The 17,243-nt window shown below is 42.5% G+C and overlaps 1 protein-coding gene across 4 annotated transcripts in view; it reads left to right on the top strand.

Annotated features, from left to right (window-relative positions):
- The first annotated feature begins 7,069 nt into the window (after positions 1-7,069).
- LOC132908201 (RNA-binding protein Musashi homolog Rbp6) overlaps positions 7,070-17,243 on the top strand; it is a 780,290-nt gene continuing 770,116 nt past the window's right edge. For all 4 annotated transcript variants that reach the window (XM_060961989.1, XM_060961987.1, XM_060961985.1 and 1 more), the window contains exons 1-2: positions 7,070-8,263; positions 11,055-11,095. In XM_060961989.1, the coding sequence (XP_060817972.1) occupies positions 8,199-8,263; positions 11,055-11,095 (106 nt within the window). In that variant the 5' untranslated portion in view covers positions 7,070-8,198. The remainder of the gene's footprint in view (positions 8,264-11,054; positions 11,096-17,243) is intronic.

Below are 17,243 nucleotides of genomic sequence, written 5' to 3'. Positions count from 1 at the left end.
ATTTTTCGCAACATTTTCCAACATTCGAGCGACAAAGCGGCATTCCCTAATTCCTCGAGAGCCAGTCAAACCATTTCAAGGAAATTAGACCCCTTTAACTACAGACACGAGGTAATCGCGTCGATTACCATTGTAGATGCGGCGTCATTCAACGCGATAACCGTTTATAATCTACTTTTCACGCTTTTGTCCCAGCTGGAAACGCCTTTCTGCGGCGATGTAATTGGATTACCGTTTGGTTTTGAGATGCATTCGTGACGCCTGGAGGTTTCGAGAGTCTGATAGACGGGGTTTCGGCCTTAATGACAGAACTAATTGATATATTCCCCGGAAAGCAGGTCGTAAAGTCAAACGTGCTTAGCCGGTGATCTTCAAAATCCCTTTGATCCTTAGAATGGGGTAGTAGAGGGTGCCTCTCTTGAGAACAGGGTCTAAACCATCCGTCGGTCGACCGATAACGTGACGGTGAAACCGCGGTGTCTCCGCCGGGCTTTCCATATCGTTAGGAAACGTTGCCTTTGTGTTTGCCGCGACAACCCTTCGTTACTTTCGTCAAGCGGTTCACCCGTATCTTCTGTTCGGTTTGCTGTGCCTCGTCGGAAAGTTTCTGATCAAAGTCAGCGTGGCATGAGACGTGCGTAAGAAATCAATGTCTGGCTTCCTTTAAGATCGGAGGAACCCCGTCGTGAATTATTTTGCTACGTACAAGAAAAGAGGAATGACCTTTTAAATCCGACAATCTGGTATCTTGTAACGCTGAAATATATTGGACGTGTGAGATATATCTCTGAATTGAATCTGTGATGGCAAATTTGCTCGTTTGCGAAATTGGAATTTATTAACGAAAAGATACTGATGATGCTTGAAGAGTTTGGAAATCATGATATTATACATAAATAGTATTAAGCTAGGAATACCAACGTTTAGTATATTATATATAAATGACATTAAAGAAATAAATGCTACTTTGATGGATTCAGTAATTCTAGCGTTTTTTTTTAAATATTGAATGTGGTATAAATAAATATAAAACGCTAATTATCTTGAATAAATTTTTCAGTTACTAAATATGATCAATTTTATCACAGCTTCATCTAGGTTTCATCAGGTTTATTCCAAAAATTTGACAGCGGACAGAAAATAATTATTCAGAGATTCAATTCCCCTAATTCGTTCCTCGAGTACCCAGTCAGGACATTGATCCCTGACCTTAACTCCTTGACCTCTCTCTCTTTCTAGTCGGAGCTTCATTTGCGATTCTTTGTCAGTCGGGGGTACCCAGTCGGAGGCTAGCACCCTTTTGACGAAAATCTCGTTTCTCACTCCTGAAGCGCATGCTGGTATCGACGCCATCCGCATTCCCGTCTTCGTTCGTTCAAACACCTGCCAGTGTTTGCTTAGGACAGTCGGCGCGAGCGTCCTAATTGACTGGTTTCAACTTATTAGTGTGTCTGCAGCGCATTTTAAAACTGGATTAACCGGACGTGCTGGCCATAGGTGGCTCGATGTGCTCGTGTGCGCACGTCGTGTACCCTCTTCTGATGCGATCGATTCTCTTCAACGACCTTCCGTAATTTCATCGTCAAATTTATCTTCGTCTACGCGAAGCGTGAGCAGGATGAAGCCAGCGAGGAGCAGAGGTGATGAGGGTACTAATAGAAACTATCCGAGTTTGAATATGAGATTTACCGAATCGACTATTCAAATTCAGCAGAGTCGCGTCGAGACGAAGCGGTCGGGATTTCTGTAATCCCTTGTACCTGATTCGAGAGATATGGACAAATCGAATGGGAATACTTTTCGGATTGGTCGCCTGATAACACGTGTTTACCCGGCTTGTCCGCGGTCGTAAGCTTTGTAGCCGTTTGTTACGATAGAATCTTGAAATCTATTTATCGTTTAACCAACGTTTCATCAAGTAGGTGAAAACCTGAGACGAAAACGGTATTGCGGGGATCGGATCGGAATCAACGTCGTTTGCCGTCCCATCTAGGTCCGGTACGACGCGTGTCAGTCGCGCATGACGAGCTCGAAGCGTGTCAAGAAAAGAGAGAACAAGCAACGCACGGAAGTCGTTAGGGACGTCGGACTTGTATCTTGATTCTTTCCTCATGATATGAACATTCGTTTCTCCAGTGAAACTAGGTTAATAACAAATCGTAGCAAGTAACTGTTTCATGGTTAAATAACATAACTATTTAATTTTTGGTGTTTATTCTACACTGAAATCTAGAATACATAAATGTGTAATGAAATATATCAATGAAAAAAAAAAAAAAGGGTAAAGAAAGAAGAAAGTAGAACGAGGCAAATTTTCTAAATGAAGTCGCGTCGTAGTTGACGTTATCAAAATTTCGGTAGACAGCACGTGACATTGATTTTCATATTAACACGAACGGCTGCAGTCCAGAGAATACTAAAACATACTCACATACACACACATATGTGTCTGTCTACTCCTCTGGCTCAGGCGAGGGCTTTTATTTGGTGCGAAATGCCGCGGGCCAGCTAGTTTGTGCGTACATACAGAGGGTGAATGGAGCCTCTCAATCAGATGTCGAATTGGAACGCGCGCGTCGCGTCAACGAAATTCATCGATCAACTCAATTAACTAATTGTTCCCCCTCGGTAATTCGCCACTACTCTCTCTGCCTATCGTCACTTTCCTTCTCGCGCGCATCGATTCTTCGTCGGGGTGAGGAACCGGCGACGAGGGTGCTGGTGTCAAACGAACCGAGCTTTCACCGGAAACTACGGTTCCGCGTTCTATTCGTTATATTTTCCGTGTTCATTCAACGTGCTCGCGTGGCCGCCACTAGACGATTTCAGAGAGCTCTCGAAATGATCCACTTGACCGATGGGTCGGGCACGTTTATTGGTCACTGGGTTTACGTATCGATGGCCTTTGAATCGAGTTAACACGTGATCAGCTGCTGCTAAGATTACAGTCGGCCAGAGAAACTGAGAAAACAACCATCGAACTTTAAGTTCTGTACCGGGAAGCGATCAGAGTCATAGATAAACCATAGCAGTCCTGTGTTTGAGCGGAGATGTAACGATCATAGCTAGCAGCTATACTTTACAGGAATCTCTGATCGAACGATTCATAAAGAATGGAAATCTTACTTAATTGTTGCATAATGTGGATCTTCTATGAGAATCTTCGCGAGTTAAGACGCCACGCGTATAGATCACATTCTGGTTAAGCAAATTGCTCTTATTCTCGCCTACAAATCAATCGCCCGATTACATAAACTATTCTACTCGAAACAGTAAATCTTTACAGCGAGTCGTTGAATTTTTATCCCATCCTAGAACGTTCCCCGTAATTCTATCTGTGTTATGTAATGCGCCATCTCGTTACGAAACTAATACCAACACCAATGGATGCCGACCGTTCTCTATTGTTCTAACGATCTTAAACGAGGAACCTTCAATCTTCTTGGTACATGGTTACTCTGTTTCATTGTAAGATCGTAATACGTGTTTTCTTCGTTTAGAGATGTATCGATTTTAAAGTTTCGCGATCCGCATGCTGCTAACTCGATTCACCATAAAAGTTTTTCCTTTCCCGCGAAGGGAACCAGATAAATCATGCATCGCAGTCACAGAGAAACGATAGAATCTAATTTCCCGCGGATACCTTATCAGGCGAACCTTGAACGATCTGACCACACGTACTACGTGCATACGTGTCCGCCCACATGGCACTGGCCGCATACATTGCTCGTTCGTGTTCACGCAGTATGCGTGCAGAGTCCCTTTCGAATTATGCAAATTCGTTGCAGCCACCGGTCGTATGATCCGACGCTGGACTCGACTTGAGGGTAAACTAATGGCAATAGCCTGGACATTGGCCTAGCTAGGAAACGTCCAGGGCTACGTGCCATTCTGCTACCTCGTCTCCGGCTCCTCCAGACTAAGATCCCTGGATAGTGATTGGCAGGTCTCCGACAGTCCTCTGGGTCTGTCATCAGAACTGTGCGGGCGTGACTGCGACAGATTCGGACCAAGGGAATCACTTCTTACCTCCCATGAATGTCGATTCGATTCGATTCGATTTGATTCAGCCTGTTGGCTCCTATGCCAACCGTTTACCATCGCAATTGATTACTTCTATTTGAGAGATAGTGGCGTGCAAAGATCTCTTCGATCGATCCTCGTCGATGATTGGTGGAGGCATCTTGATTCGACGAAATGGACAGTTTGGTTTTTTCTTAGATTTTTCTGACGGTCTAAGAAAGGACTCTGATATGAAATTTACTGTGATGCTATATGGCGAGTCTAAGAAAAATGTTGGTTCCGTTAGCTGCGGGAGGTTTCATTACCAATTGTTTGACATTTCATGCACAAAGCTAGCGGAATGTTATTTTCTTTTATATGCTTTATAGCGATGTATCCCTTCTAAAATATGTAACATAAGTTGAAAGCGTTGGAGCTCTTTTCGTAGAACAGGGGCGGGAAGCAATATTCAAAAGATTCGACAACTTCAAAGAAGAAAGGATCGTGATTTACATTAGTAACTAAATATTTTATAACAAGACATTTTATTGTTTACTTACAATTTTAATATTAGTTTCGTTGGATACAGTAACTTATTAGATATAAAATGCGGTCTTGTCTAATAATTCTACGATATCGACACGAATCGAAAAACGGAAAATTAAGATCTCTGAGGTTTAATCAATTAGCGACACGAAAAATGTATATATATCAATTTAGTGCATTTGAAAATTGCTCGATAATGACTAGTTTTAGTAGTAACACGATTATCTCAGTTGATTTTATAATTGCACGAAAGGACATTACCTTGACTAGGTTAAAGAAATGATACCAACTCTAAAGCTGTGATCTCGCGTGCTTGTAGTCGAAAGGTTATAGGAACTTTCTCCTTTTTCTATAAAACATGGATACTACTTCGAAGTGGGCTGATAGCGAAGCGTCAGTGGTTATTGATTTTTTTCTTTTAATAAAACGGCATTTAATATCCATGTTGATTCAACTTTTAATTCTACTTTCTGAACTTTAGTTCGCACAAATGGAAAATGTTACAAAATCAAATTAAACAGTCGATACATCATTTCACCTTCTGACAGTTAAACGTGTTGTATATACCTAATTATAAATTTATGATTGAATACGAATTGGTATTCGTTACATTCTCGGGTACGAGCAGAACCAAAAGATCGAAGTTCAACCCATAGCATATGTGTATGAAGCAAATTACTTTCTAACACGAGGTTTAATAAGGTTTGGCTGTAAGCTATGGATACTTTGCTCGAACAAATAAAAGCAGAGGGGAACTATACCGCGATTCGCATCCCATTGTTCGCAAAGTCACATGCACGATTTATTTACAGCATGTAATTTCAAGGTCTGGCATGACTTATATGCAAAGACAAGAAAAAAAGACATGAAAAACAAATTTCATCGTATAGCGATACCGCGGTATTATGTCATGGTTTAAGTATCATTCACTTTGAGATGCATACAGTGTTAATGGAATTCCACTCTTAACCTCCGTGCTGATATACGATAGATTTTAAGCTACTCCAACTTCCGAACAACCTTTCATATCTTCGTATGTCCTGGATTTCGATTTCGATTTCTTTTAAAATGTGCATATAATTACAACTTGGAAAAACTTTGAGACACAAGTACGATCATTTATTCAATTTTTGGTATTCTCCTTTTGCTTTACGGCACTCTCGTTGCAGCGCTTTTAATATTAAAGCAGTTCGGTAAAAACAAAAGAGAATTTAGGTCAGAAAGAGCTCGTTTATTATACTTTCTACGATGTTCATAAATCAACGAATTGAATATTTTCTTTCGAATTTCTGCGAGTTTTGCGCTTAATATATATATATTAAATTTTCACGAAAAATTTTTCATTTATTTATCAGTCTATATCATTCCAGTAATCGACGTAGCGTACACAGCGATATCGTTCGTCCTGTGCTCCTTTATGTTTTTATAAATTAAGCGGATCCGTCAAAATCGCTCGAAATATCAGCGACACGCATAAATTAGCATAGAGCAGCAAGAGATCAAAGGAGGTGAAGCAGGATGGCGACTGGTGACTGTTCGGGCAATCAGAGCAAACTGTAGCGTGAAAATACGATAGCTGGATGTAACGAACCAGTCGGATATCCTCGCGGTGAGCGTAAACAGTTATAACCCCTGCAAACCATTCAAACGTCTCAATTGGCCCGAACAAAAATATATCGTACGCTATCGTGGCGCAGGTACGTGTTCCAGGTAGAAAAATCCACCAAGGACTGGCCACTTGAACGATGCTCTCCAAATACCATGACCGAAAAGAACGTAATAGGATAAAAGGTCAAGCGTTTAACTGGGAACGACGCGCGGGCTGTAATACGCGAGAATTACGTCCATGAAAATCGCTGACGCGTGCATGGGTCGTTGGTGAAAAGTCGAGTTGCAGGAGCGACGAACGTTTCGACGTTATTGGCACGCTCGTGTTCTCTCGCTCGCTCGGCTGACCAGGCGCCGCACGCTGCTGCTTGGCACTCTTCACGTAACTCGCGTGGTGGTAATCGCGATGCGAATTGAGCCGGGCCTGGTCCATCGGCGAAGAGATTCTCTCACGCGTTTTGAGGGAGACAAGAGGCAAGTAAGAGAAATCGGGCAAGTAGTGCAGGCGAGCGGGTGGTCGGACTTTTTCGCGAGGCAAGAAGCGAGCGAGTAAGCGAACAAGCGAGCAGGCGAACAGGCCGCGGTCGGAGGCGGGTACGCGGTCGCGATCTTCCCCTTCCCGGTTTGGTTGGCCCGGCGGGTAGGGACGGCGCAAGCGCGAGATTCTCCCCCACCCCCAGTCGACGGATAAGAACAGAGAGCAAAGGAACGGGTTAAAACAGGATAGACGTAGAGTTGGAAGAAAAGAGAGGGGCACGTGAAGTGGAAAGGAAGAGAGAGAAGCGATGTATGCCCCGCTACTGCCGCCGATACCGCCGCCGTCGCCACCACCGCCGCCACCGCCGCTCTTCTCCGCCGTTTAGTCCTCCCCTCTTCCCCGCGGCACCCCTTCCCCCCGCCCCGCGCCCCGAGAGCGCAGTGTCACGTCGAACCTCTCGCAGAGCGCGTCGCACGTCCGAGTACCGGCCGCCGCCCGTCATCAGTAGTCGCCGTACCGCGCAGCCACGTAACCTCTCACCTTCTCCTTAGTTTTTAGTAGTCAGTAGTAGGGGAGAGTGTGGAGAGAAAGAGGAGAGAGAGAGAGAGAGAGAGAGAGCGCGCGAGAGAAAGGAAGAGAAAGTGAAAGAAGAAAAAAACGGGAAGAAGAACGCGAAATAGCGAGAAGCCGACTGTGAGAAAAACCGAGAAACGAGAGGTCGACAGCCCGTTTTTTCGTCGTCGTGATCTGTACTCCTCGTTGCCGTCGTTATCGTCGTCGCTTTCGACGCAGTCTTCGCCGTCGTCGTCATCGTCATCTTCCTTGTCTACGTCCACGTCGTCGTCGTTGTCGCTGTCTCCGCTACCGCTGCCGTCGTCGTCATCCTCGTTGTCGTGGTCGTCGCCGTCGTCGTGATCCGGCTCGACGCGACCAACGCGGATATACAACACTCTGTCGACTCATTGTTCACAATCGAAAGAAAGAAGGGACGAAACAATAAAATAGAAAAAGAAATACAACAGCAAAACAAAGTGCGATCTGTGAAACGTACCGCGCGTACGTTTCGTTCCACGTTCCACCGTCCTACCGTCGATAATTTATCGCGATAAAGCAACGTAAAACCGTCGCGCAGCCTCCGAAAACGACGGAGCACCGCGCACTCGGTCTACCAGGAAAACAGAGAGAGACAGGTGAACAACATAGAGGCGAAGGAGCGAACGCGAAGATTAAAGAGACACGAATAGGCGTAACAATCGAGGGACGGGAATCAACGAGAGAGTAATAGAAGTCGCGTGAAAGTGCGTGTCGTGCCGTGACATCGGAAGCGTTGACACGCGAAGGATCGAGTCGAGTCGGTGTTTTGCCATCGACAAGGCAAACACACACGGCGCATCGTTCAGCTGACGACGTGGTGTGTCAAAGTCGGAAGAACGAAAAGCGAGCGAGAGGCGGCTATCGGCGAGACCGGCTGCCATTGCCACTGGTACTAGTGTTACCATAGCCACTGCAACCCCGGACACGCGAGAGCGTTGTCATAACGACAAGCCGTGCGCCGCGCGTCGCTATGGAGCCCCAGAACCAGGAAATCGTTGCGAGCGGCTCACCAGCCGAGGTGCCGAACGATCCAGGGTAGGAGAAACCAGGATATCCTGATCCCAAAACAGACCTCCACTACATCCACCACCAACGAGATCAAGCGTGCGTGAAAACGGAACGAAAGAGCGACCAGTAATAACGTTCAAAAGTGTGTTTTGATGCCGCGCGTTGCCTGAACGATTTAACGCGCGTCGTGTTGTTCTCGTTACCTTGTGTTTCTGTTGCCCTGCTCCGCGCGAGTGTTTGTTATGTTGATGCTTCTTATACGGTTTCGATACGGATCGTTCGTCGTGATACAGCTCGTTCTCGTGTTGCTCGTTACACGCTTCGGTTCGTTTCGATATTATCATTCGTAATTCATCCTCGACATTGTGTCGTCATTGTAGTTGTCGTTTTCGCGGGTTACGTCTCGACGTCGTGGTTATACGATAACGCGCAATCGGATTCGTGAAACGTATAGTGTTTATGTTTGTCAGGCGCGTGAATATGCGTGCCACGGCGCTCTCCTCGGACCGGTGGCGCCTTCTTTCAGCGTGTTCAACATCCCCTCAAACTCGATGAAAGGAAAGGAGGGGAAGGAAGGGGAAAGATTAGATGAATGGGAAGGAGAAGCAGCAGGGGTCGTAAAGGAAGGGATGAGATAGGGAGGGAAAGAGAAATGATTTAACACCTTTGAATTTGCCGCCAACCATTGTTTTCCGAAAAAACCTGCTCGATATCGAAGAACAGTGACAGATGATTTCCCCTCAAATATAAATACGTAGCAATATGACGGGTGAATCGTTTGAGAAGAAGAGTCGAGAGAAACGCAACAAACCAGTGTATTTTGAAGGGCTAAAAGGGAACGTGTGTCACGTGGTGCTGAAAGTTTTCCAGCTTTGAGGCCACAGTGTTTCGCGTTCACCACGTGACTCGTGAATAAATACAGAAAGAAAGACCGAGTCATTTATCAGTTACCTGTTTAAACTCCTCGAAACATTTCGTTTTTTATGGACATAATCGCGTGTCGCGTGTGTATACGTGCCGCACATCGAGAAACGAGTACGCGGTACGTTGAAATGGTTTCACGGGGGTGACAAAGTTTAGCAATTCCAGTGGAAAGTTAGACGGGTTGCTAACATCGCTCGGTGTATCTTCCGCGATCGATTCCGACGACATATGGTCAATGGTTTGTCCTATTAATTCTCCTGAACCTATCAACGGGGTATAGTGCGGTAGCCTACTCCAGTTCTTCGTATCACGAAGACCTAAAGAGAGAACTGAAGGGGGTTATGCAGGGTGGGAGGGAGACGACAAGGAGGGAGGAATGCGTGGGCGAGGGGAATAGGTTATATCGTGCCACGGAAAATCGATGTTCAAATGCGCCACCACGTGATTACGTCCACAACGCGAGAATGTTATCTTCGTGGATATACTGCACACCGCGATAATCTTTGCTTTCCAGTAATGCCAACGCATTATGTTGCTCGTACTATGGCCTTCTTTTAAAACATAGAGTGAAAAAAAAAAGGAAGAAACAAACGCGGAAGTATAGGAGGCAAAAAATTGTATGCATTTCCTTATCCATTCGTTAGTGGATTAGTAGAAAAACGGTATAGGCTTTGACGCTAACACACGGTAGACAGGTTTATTTTGTATAAAGATTTATATTCGTGTCGCAATTGCTATCCGTAATTGATGCATTTATTGATAAGAATATATTTACTACCAAGATATTCGCGCACGACGTAAGCTCCTGATGAGGCGTTGTTATTTATTCGTGAATGCTCGATGTATCGTAAAAATAGCAAGATCGTTCCGACAAAAGTGTTTTGACGGCTGGTGGCAATCGAGATAATTGCTGGCGTTGTGACGTGTAACAATGCGTACCGATCTACGGAAGTACGTGACGGTGATTAGAGTAATTATTGAATGAGTAATAAAAGTGTTGGTATCCGGTTTCAAAATTCTCGGAGCAGTATTTATTTCTTAATATTCGTACCCGGATTAGAAATCTTATCGTGCTATAAAATGACTTTTGTTTCATTTGTTATATGCTTAATAACGGGGAAGAAAAATCCTTCTATGTGTTTTTAAGGAGCTATTGCTCTAACTTAAACGCGGTATTTTTAAATTATCCGCATTTAAAATGTATTTACATTATGACCACGCGTTTGCTATAACCTTGCGAATCCGCTCAACTCGGATTGCTGTACAAATGCAATTTGTTTTTGCAATATCACTAACGATAACGTTTCTTATAAATCGATTAATAATTACGATTTTGTGTAACATAAGTCCGAATTTGATTCATTGCTTGGGCAAGGGAAGGAAATATTTTATTTCCCTGTACTTTTTGGGACTGTCATAAACAAGGGACAAAAGTTTTTTCGTATAGTTCTCAGTAACCAGAGTCAAATATAGATTTGAATGAACACGCCGTAACGCCGACAAGTTCGACGAACTCTGTTACAATATCGAAGCTTGTAGGATTGATATATACCGATATAGAACAAAGAAGGCGCCCAGGTACGAGGGGAGCACGTGTTTGTTGTGTTTCGCGCGTGAATCGTTTGGTTTCTGTTTTAAATGAATACGACGTTTTGTAAATTGAACGACGTGTTTTAATGAGGTTATGATTAATGCAATGAGAAAGAAAATAATCCGCGAGTTGTTCAGTTGTTGGTTGATGTGTGGTGACACCTGCCGTCGACAAACGGAGACTGCGCAGGGGGTTACGATACCGGAAGTTACCCTCTGTCGGCAGTTTCCCCTGTCTCCCTTCGTCATCTGCAGAAGATGCAACATGATGCCGATGCTGACGGAATCATCTTTCTTTTTCTAGGAAAATGTTCATCGGTGGTCTATCTTGGCAGACCAGTCCAGGTATGTAGTCAATATTTTTGTTGGAAAACAAAATATCGATTTTTGATCTTCGAGATCGCACGTTCTACCTATTCATATCGTTCGAATGTGCGCGCGCATCGATACGTTTCGACAGTTCACTTGCGCGCCCTATTGTTTTAAACGTTGTCGCCCATACGTTCCCTTTTGTACGGTAGTGAATGGTTTTAATTTATTTTGTGTTGTGTTTGATGCTTCGGAGTGATCCAGAATGAGCGGAAATAAGGTACGATCGAATAAGGTTTTTTTATTGATCTTTAGAGCGATACTGTATAGAGGAAATATCTGTCATTCGTATGTTGTGTAGATTTCGTATACATTCGATCGTGTGTGTTGAGAGGTTAGTTTGGCGACAAAAATTAAGAGAGTAATCTATTATTCAAATATTGTTTACGTAGCATACGTTGTGCTTCGAACGCTCATATTAAAAGAAAGGAACAAGTGAGATACCAATACGTTTCTCATATCGATCCTAGAGATGTATATTCTGAATGAAACAGGGACATGTTATATTAGTATTGTATTAGGCAATAAGAAAGATGGTGTAATGGTTAGATGCTACGATAGACTCCGTGATTTATATCAAAATGATTTGGAGAAAAGTTAAAATTAGTAAAATAGCTCTTTTAATACCTTTAATGTGAAACTACTATCATTATTGGAGTAACGGGTTATAAATAATTAAGTTGTAGTTAATTTGAGAATTGAATAATTAGACGTAATTCGACATTTTCACATAATTAATTATTCTGAAGCAACTATAAAAATATCTTACATAACATAATCATTCTGGTGCAACTATATAAACTAGGAAGATAATTGATATAAGGCAACTCGGTAATCGTTTAAAAATTGTAATTAATATAGCACATAGGCTACTCGCGATTATTTGAATGAGCAATCATCGATGCAAGTTTATGATAAAGGCTATGACAATTGTTCCTATAAAGAGCAGAGCAGATCGTATAATCTCAAAGTTATATCGTATAGTAACCCAACCTTTCGCAAACAATTGCATTGTCTAAAACTTAGCCGTTATGAAAAAATTAAAAGGAAAAAGAAGAGTAGATTTGAAAAATTAGGATAAAATATTCAGGACGAATGAATAAGTGGTCCTTTTGTATGAAAAGAAGCTGCTCTATAGGAACGAAGGGAGCATGCATGGTCGATGAGGTAATGACGAGGAGCACGTGCAAATTCGAGGCGTTCCTTTTGACGGGGCTCGCTTGGCCGCTTGCTCGCGTGTTCGAGTGTTCGAGGTTCGAGTTAGCAGTCCTTTTATCTTCGTTAAGAGACTCGTGCCAGTTGGACGTAGGAGAGAAGGAGAGGGAAGGGTAGAGCGAGAAAAAGAATTGCCTCAACGAGAGGCTGGAACGCGGAACGATAATCGTGCCGCGACCAAATGGCCACAAGTCGTCACGCGCGCTTTTCGGCTGTCGACGAAAAAAATGGCCCTATGTAAAATGTTCTCGAATGAACCGCGATAAGATTCACGAGAATAATTGATAACACGGGCCATGCGTGGCGCGCGATTTTGAGAAATTGCCACGGCAACGACGAAATCGTGAAAAACGCGATAGGCTTTCGTGTGTTGTAACTTGTAACCATACGGACATTCGTTCTGTGAAGTCATCGGAGAAATCACGTTCGATCTTCTAGCATTGAAAGTTTTTCTCAGTCGTAAGTTAAATGGCTGATAAAGTAGACGTTTTATATAGATGACAAGAATGTAGACCGATAAATGAGACGATGAGCATCTCTTTTTTTAGAAATAAAATCGTTTTTCATAGAATAGGGACGTAAATGTTTTGTCGAGAGAACAGAAGAACTTTTTCGCCATAAGTTTTCCATTTGGGATGGAGATCGTTTTCTTTCTTTTTCGCTTTTTGAGGGCGAACGAACCTTCAATTTCGTGAAATAATTTCAAAGAGATAATCGCTGATGGAGGTAGGAGACGCAATATACTATGCCAGAATAAGACTAGGAATTAAATTCTTTGATCGTGTAGCAATTATTTCTGACTACGGTCAGATAGGTTCGTGACATAATTAGTGATGCAACGTTAGGACGCTCTACACGGTTTTTCTCCTGGTCGGCTCCAATTAAAGGATCTTTTCCCTTCTCTCTGCGGAATTATTCAATTACACAAAAGAATGTTCGTCCATTATCGTACAGAATTCGCGGTAAAATGCATGTTAAATACGTGACATTTAATTAACCTTTCAGATACAATTGAAAAAAATTCGCCTCTTTTTTGTTTTTCTTTGCTTTTTCTATTTTCGTGCCTTTTGCCATTTTGCGCGACGAATTCATAGGAAACCTAGGAGGTTTACCTGTATCGATCTAAAATCAGCGCTAATTTCGCGGCGTGCCGCGACTAACCTCGAGGAGGAAACGTTGTTTCGTAGGAAAGGCGTGCATCAGGCGAAGGAACAAAACCGTTCTTGCGCGAATTAATATAATGATGCCACGCGGCCGCAAGCAATTGTATTGTGAAACGATCGCGGCTACTTAGAAATCGCCAACTACTTCCGCGAAATTTTTATGGCGGGAATGCGTACGTTACGTATTTACAATGGCGTTTCCGCGATATCTTATCAGGTTGAGCATGTGATAGGTATTTTCTGATATACTTACGAGTTTCGAGCTTGAATCTATTCCATTGTTCCACATTTTGTAAAATACTTTTTTCAATATCATGTATAGAATCATTTGGATATTCTATTGTATCCCATTGTTGATTAATCAAAGTATTAACTTTATACGAAATTAAAAAATGATTGTAAATAATCTTGAAAATAAAACTTTTGGATCGTCATTATTATTAGAAACTGCTGGTTGTACGCACGTGTGCTAGATTTGAAAAAGAAGTATTAATATGTATCTTATTCATGTATAGAAAGTGAAAACTCGCTACACCGGTAGCTGCGCGATTAAAGTAATTGAGTGTATTATCCAATTACTACCGTATGGAAGAAAACGAAGACCGCCCGATAAACGTTCCAAAAACGATAAAATTAATTCGAAGGCGTACTCTTAATATCTCCTCGGTGGCGGTAGATTATTAACCGCAGCTACCGTTTCATTTTCTGATACACGATAGAGTTACGTAACTTTTACGTTTGCTGATTGTTCCGATCATTAACATACCATGATAATGTTCAAACCGCCGCGCCGAAGCAAATTCTCAGACGTTATATAATCTGGTCGGCAGGTGTTGTTCCGGGTTATGTCGCGGTTGTTCGTTCGCCGGGCTAATATTTTGGCAAACGAGTCGGTTTCGTTCTTCCTTAATTACGCACCGTTGAAATAGTTTTCGTAACTTGGCGTTAGCGATTCTCCTGGAAAAAGAATAAAAGGAACGAAGTTGGAGTAGGCTCATTAGCGTTATTTGCCGCAGTTACGTAAGTGGCGTATCACCATCTCACTTTGTCCTTTCCTCGTTATTTCGTAGTTTGCTTAGTCCGACTGTCTTCCTGCAAGTCCATTCTGCGCGACGAAAAATGAAAGAAAAAAATACGAAAAGAAAAAAAGAGGATGACGTCCAAGAAAAGTTAACCGTTCGTTGCATAGTTCCTCGCCACGTGTATCTTTTCCCATTAGGGTCATCGGCTCGTAGATTAAATTTACGCGCAAGGTTGAAAATAAATTCGTGGAAGCGCTTCGGACGTTGGACGAGGACGAATTTACCGACGAATTATCGAGGAACAATGATCGATCGATGCCACGTTCGCGCTCCATTTCCACCGGTTTAGCCTTCCTTTCATCAGTGACGCTATGAGAAAGCGTGTCTGAGGTAGAAAAAGCGGAGCAGTCGTCCGGCCATTTCACGGCGCACCGTCGTAAACCGTGTTTTGCGTCGCTGTACTGTGTTCCGCAAAAGTTCATAGGTACAAAGATGCGATGTGCACCGCGCTGTAACCGTGGGAAAGCGCCTATGAGCGTCGCAGTATGTTGCTTCTACGGTTTATCGCGGTTCGCGAGCATGAAACGAGTTACTTCTGAAACAGTATGTGTGTAATAGCAATAATTGTATTCGCGGAAAATGATTGGGTCGGGTCAAGAAGTTCTTTGCCCTCCTTCCAGCGATATTTTTATAGGTTCATTCACGTTGCTTAATAGAAACGTTTCAGGTTGATATAGATTTATTTTATCAAGGAATAAACGTGTGTGACTTTGATCAAATATTATAACTGTACAGAGAATTTCAAGTATAAACAGACAAGGTTTGAGGACTAGTATTTGATTCAGCTTTAGGATAAAAAGGTATTACGTAAATATGAGTTCGAAAGTGCTTCCTTTCTGAGATGTCCGACAAGTGCAGAGTTATAATACCTTGCATTATCGTTGTGGAAGAAATGCGACAGAATTTAAAACATGTATAGGAATCTGTAAAATTTGTGGTAGCATCATAGGATAAAAATAAAGATAGAAATAGAATAAAGATAAAAATAGAATGGATAGTAAAACGAATGATACTTATATTCTAGCGCGGTCCATATCTTTCTCGTAAGACTCCTCATGGATTTTAGTGTTCTCATTTCTTTTATTATTTAAAAATCCTACGCACACGTTTTTCGGAAATTTCTAATATCTATGCTCGTGAAATAAAATATTTAATCCTCAATTAAACACATGGAACAAGTTTGTAAACTTCAACCATTTACTTCTGAGAAACCCTCCATTTATCGAACATCAAAATTCAAGATAGCCCGCGATAAATTCCATTAACTATCACAGCCAGTACTCCTTTCCCTCTCTCTCTCACTCTCACTCTTACTCTCTCTTTCTCTCTCTCATTTCTTTTCTTAATCACTTTTCTTATTGAAAAAACGTTTGCCGTTGGCGAGGCGGACTAGCTGGTTGTCGCAGAAAAAAGAAACAACAGAGGGTATGAAAGAAGAACTCTGTTGTTCTTTCCGCGTTAGCGTGTCCATGTGGAGCCAGTCGGACACGGAAGATTTTGCTGTGCGTCGCGACGCGACCGTTCGAAGCGCAACGAGCGTGCGACTCACAGTCCTCGCGAGTCCATGGAGCTCGAGTTCGTTTCACCGATCATCGTGTGCACGAAGTTTCGCGAGGTTCACGAGACAGTGTCGCATTACGAGCCGCATAATCCCGCATGTTGGAACGTAATACGGAAGCGCTGGTTCCGTTACCGAGTTGGCGGTATGTTACGCAAACTCCCGCCTACCAATGAAATCCTTTCGTTAGCTCTAACGATTCTTTTCTTTCCTTCTATAAATTTGGAATTACAGATTACCTTCTGCGAAAAATGTTCATGATTTCGTTTCATCGACTGACTTCATGGAAAAATAGTTTCTCTTCTTTCATTCAGATTTCTTCTGTTTTGAAACCGGGATCCGAGTAATTTTTATAAAAATGAATTGGGCAACTTTCTATAAAAAGAGGCTACACATAAATATATAGGTGCATGGTGTATTTTTTAGTGAAATTATTTTATCAAGTTTTTATTTATTTTGTGAATATTAATATTTATAAGAGCTATAACAACTATCAATTCGAATCCTAATATGAATAAAATTAGAAATAATATTTTCAATGCAATTTACTTCATTTACCATTTTATTTTATAAACTCTTTTCCTACGAATCTGTCCGATTTCACTCTTTTGCGCGTTTCAACGTCGAATCTGGAACTTGAGCCTAGCATAGTGATTGATTCCTAGTCCTTGTATCTCTCGAAAAACCTTCCTTCGTCAAGTCATATCCTTGTCTCGCATGCAAGAGTTCGAGAGCGGTGTTCCGTTCAAAATCCAATCGTCGGGACCGCACGTTCGTTTATGTTTGATTCCCGCAGAGGGTTTCAGCCTATTGTGACGACAGACGTTCCTAACTGCAGGCCGGTGTTTGCCAATTCAATCGGTTATTCGCACTACGTATATCAATGTACATATTATACATAATGTGATTTCAAAATGCGGTTCTCTGTACAAAGAGTGATTACGTATTAATCATCGGCATCGACGAATCTGCCAGTGTAACAAGGCGTAACGTGTAATTTGTCGGAGAAATTGTACGGGGCTTGATGAATGAAGAGCATGGATAGTTAGCGAGACTTTTCCGAATCAATGATCGACATTGATGTATGTCTTCTAGTTAGAATACTG

Source organism: Bombus pascuorum, chromosome 6, assembly GCF_905332965.1.
Source record: "Bombus pascuorum chromosome 6, iyBomPasc1.1, whole genome shotgun sequence".
NCBI lineage: Eukaryota > Metazoa > Arthropoda > Insecta > Hymenoptera > Apidae > Bombus > Bombus pascuorum.
The sequence above is the reverse complement of the archived record's forward strand: the minus strand, read 5'-3'. Positions and strand labels throughout refer to the sequence as shown.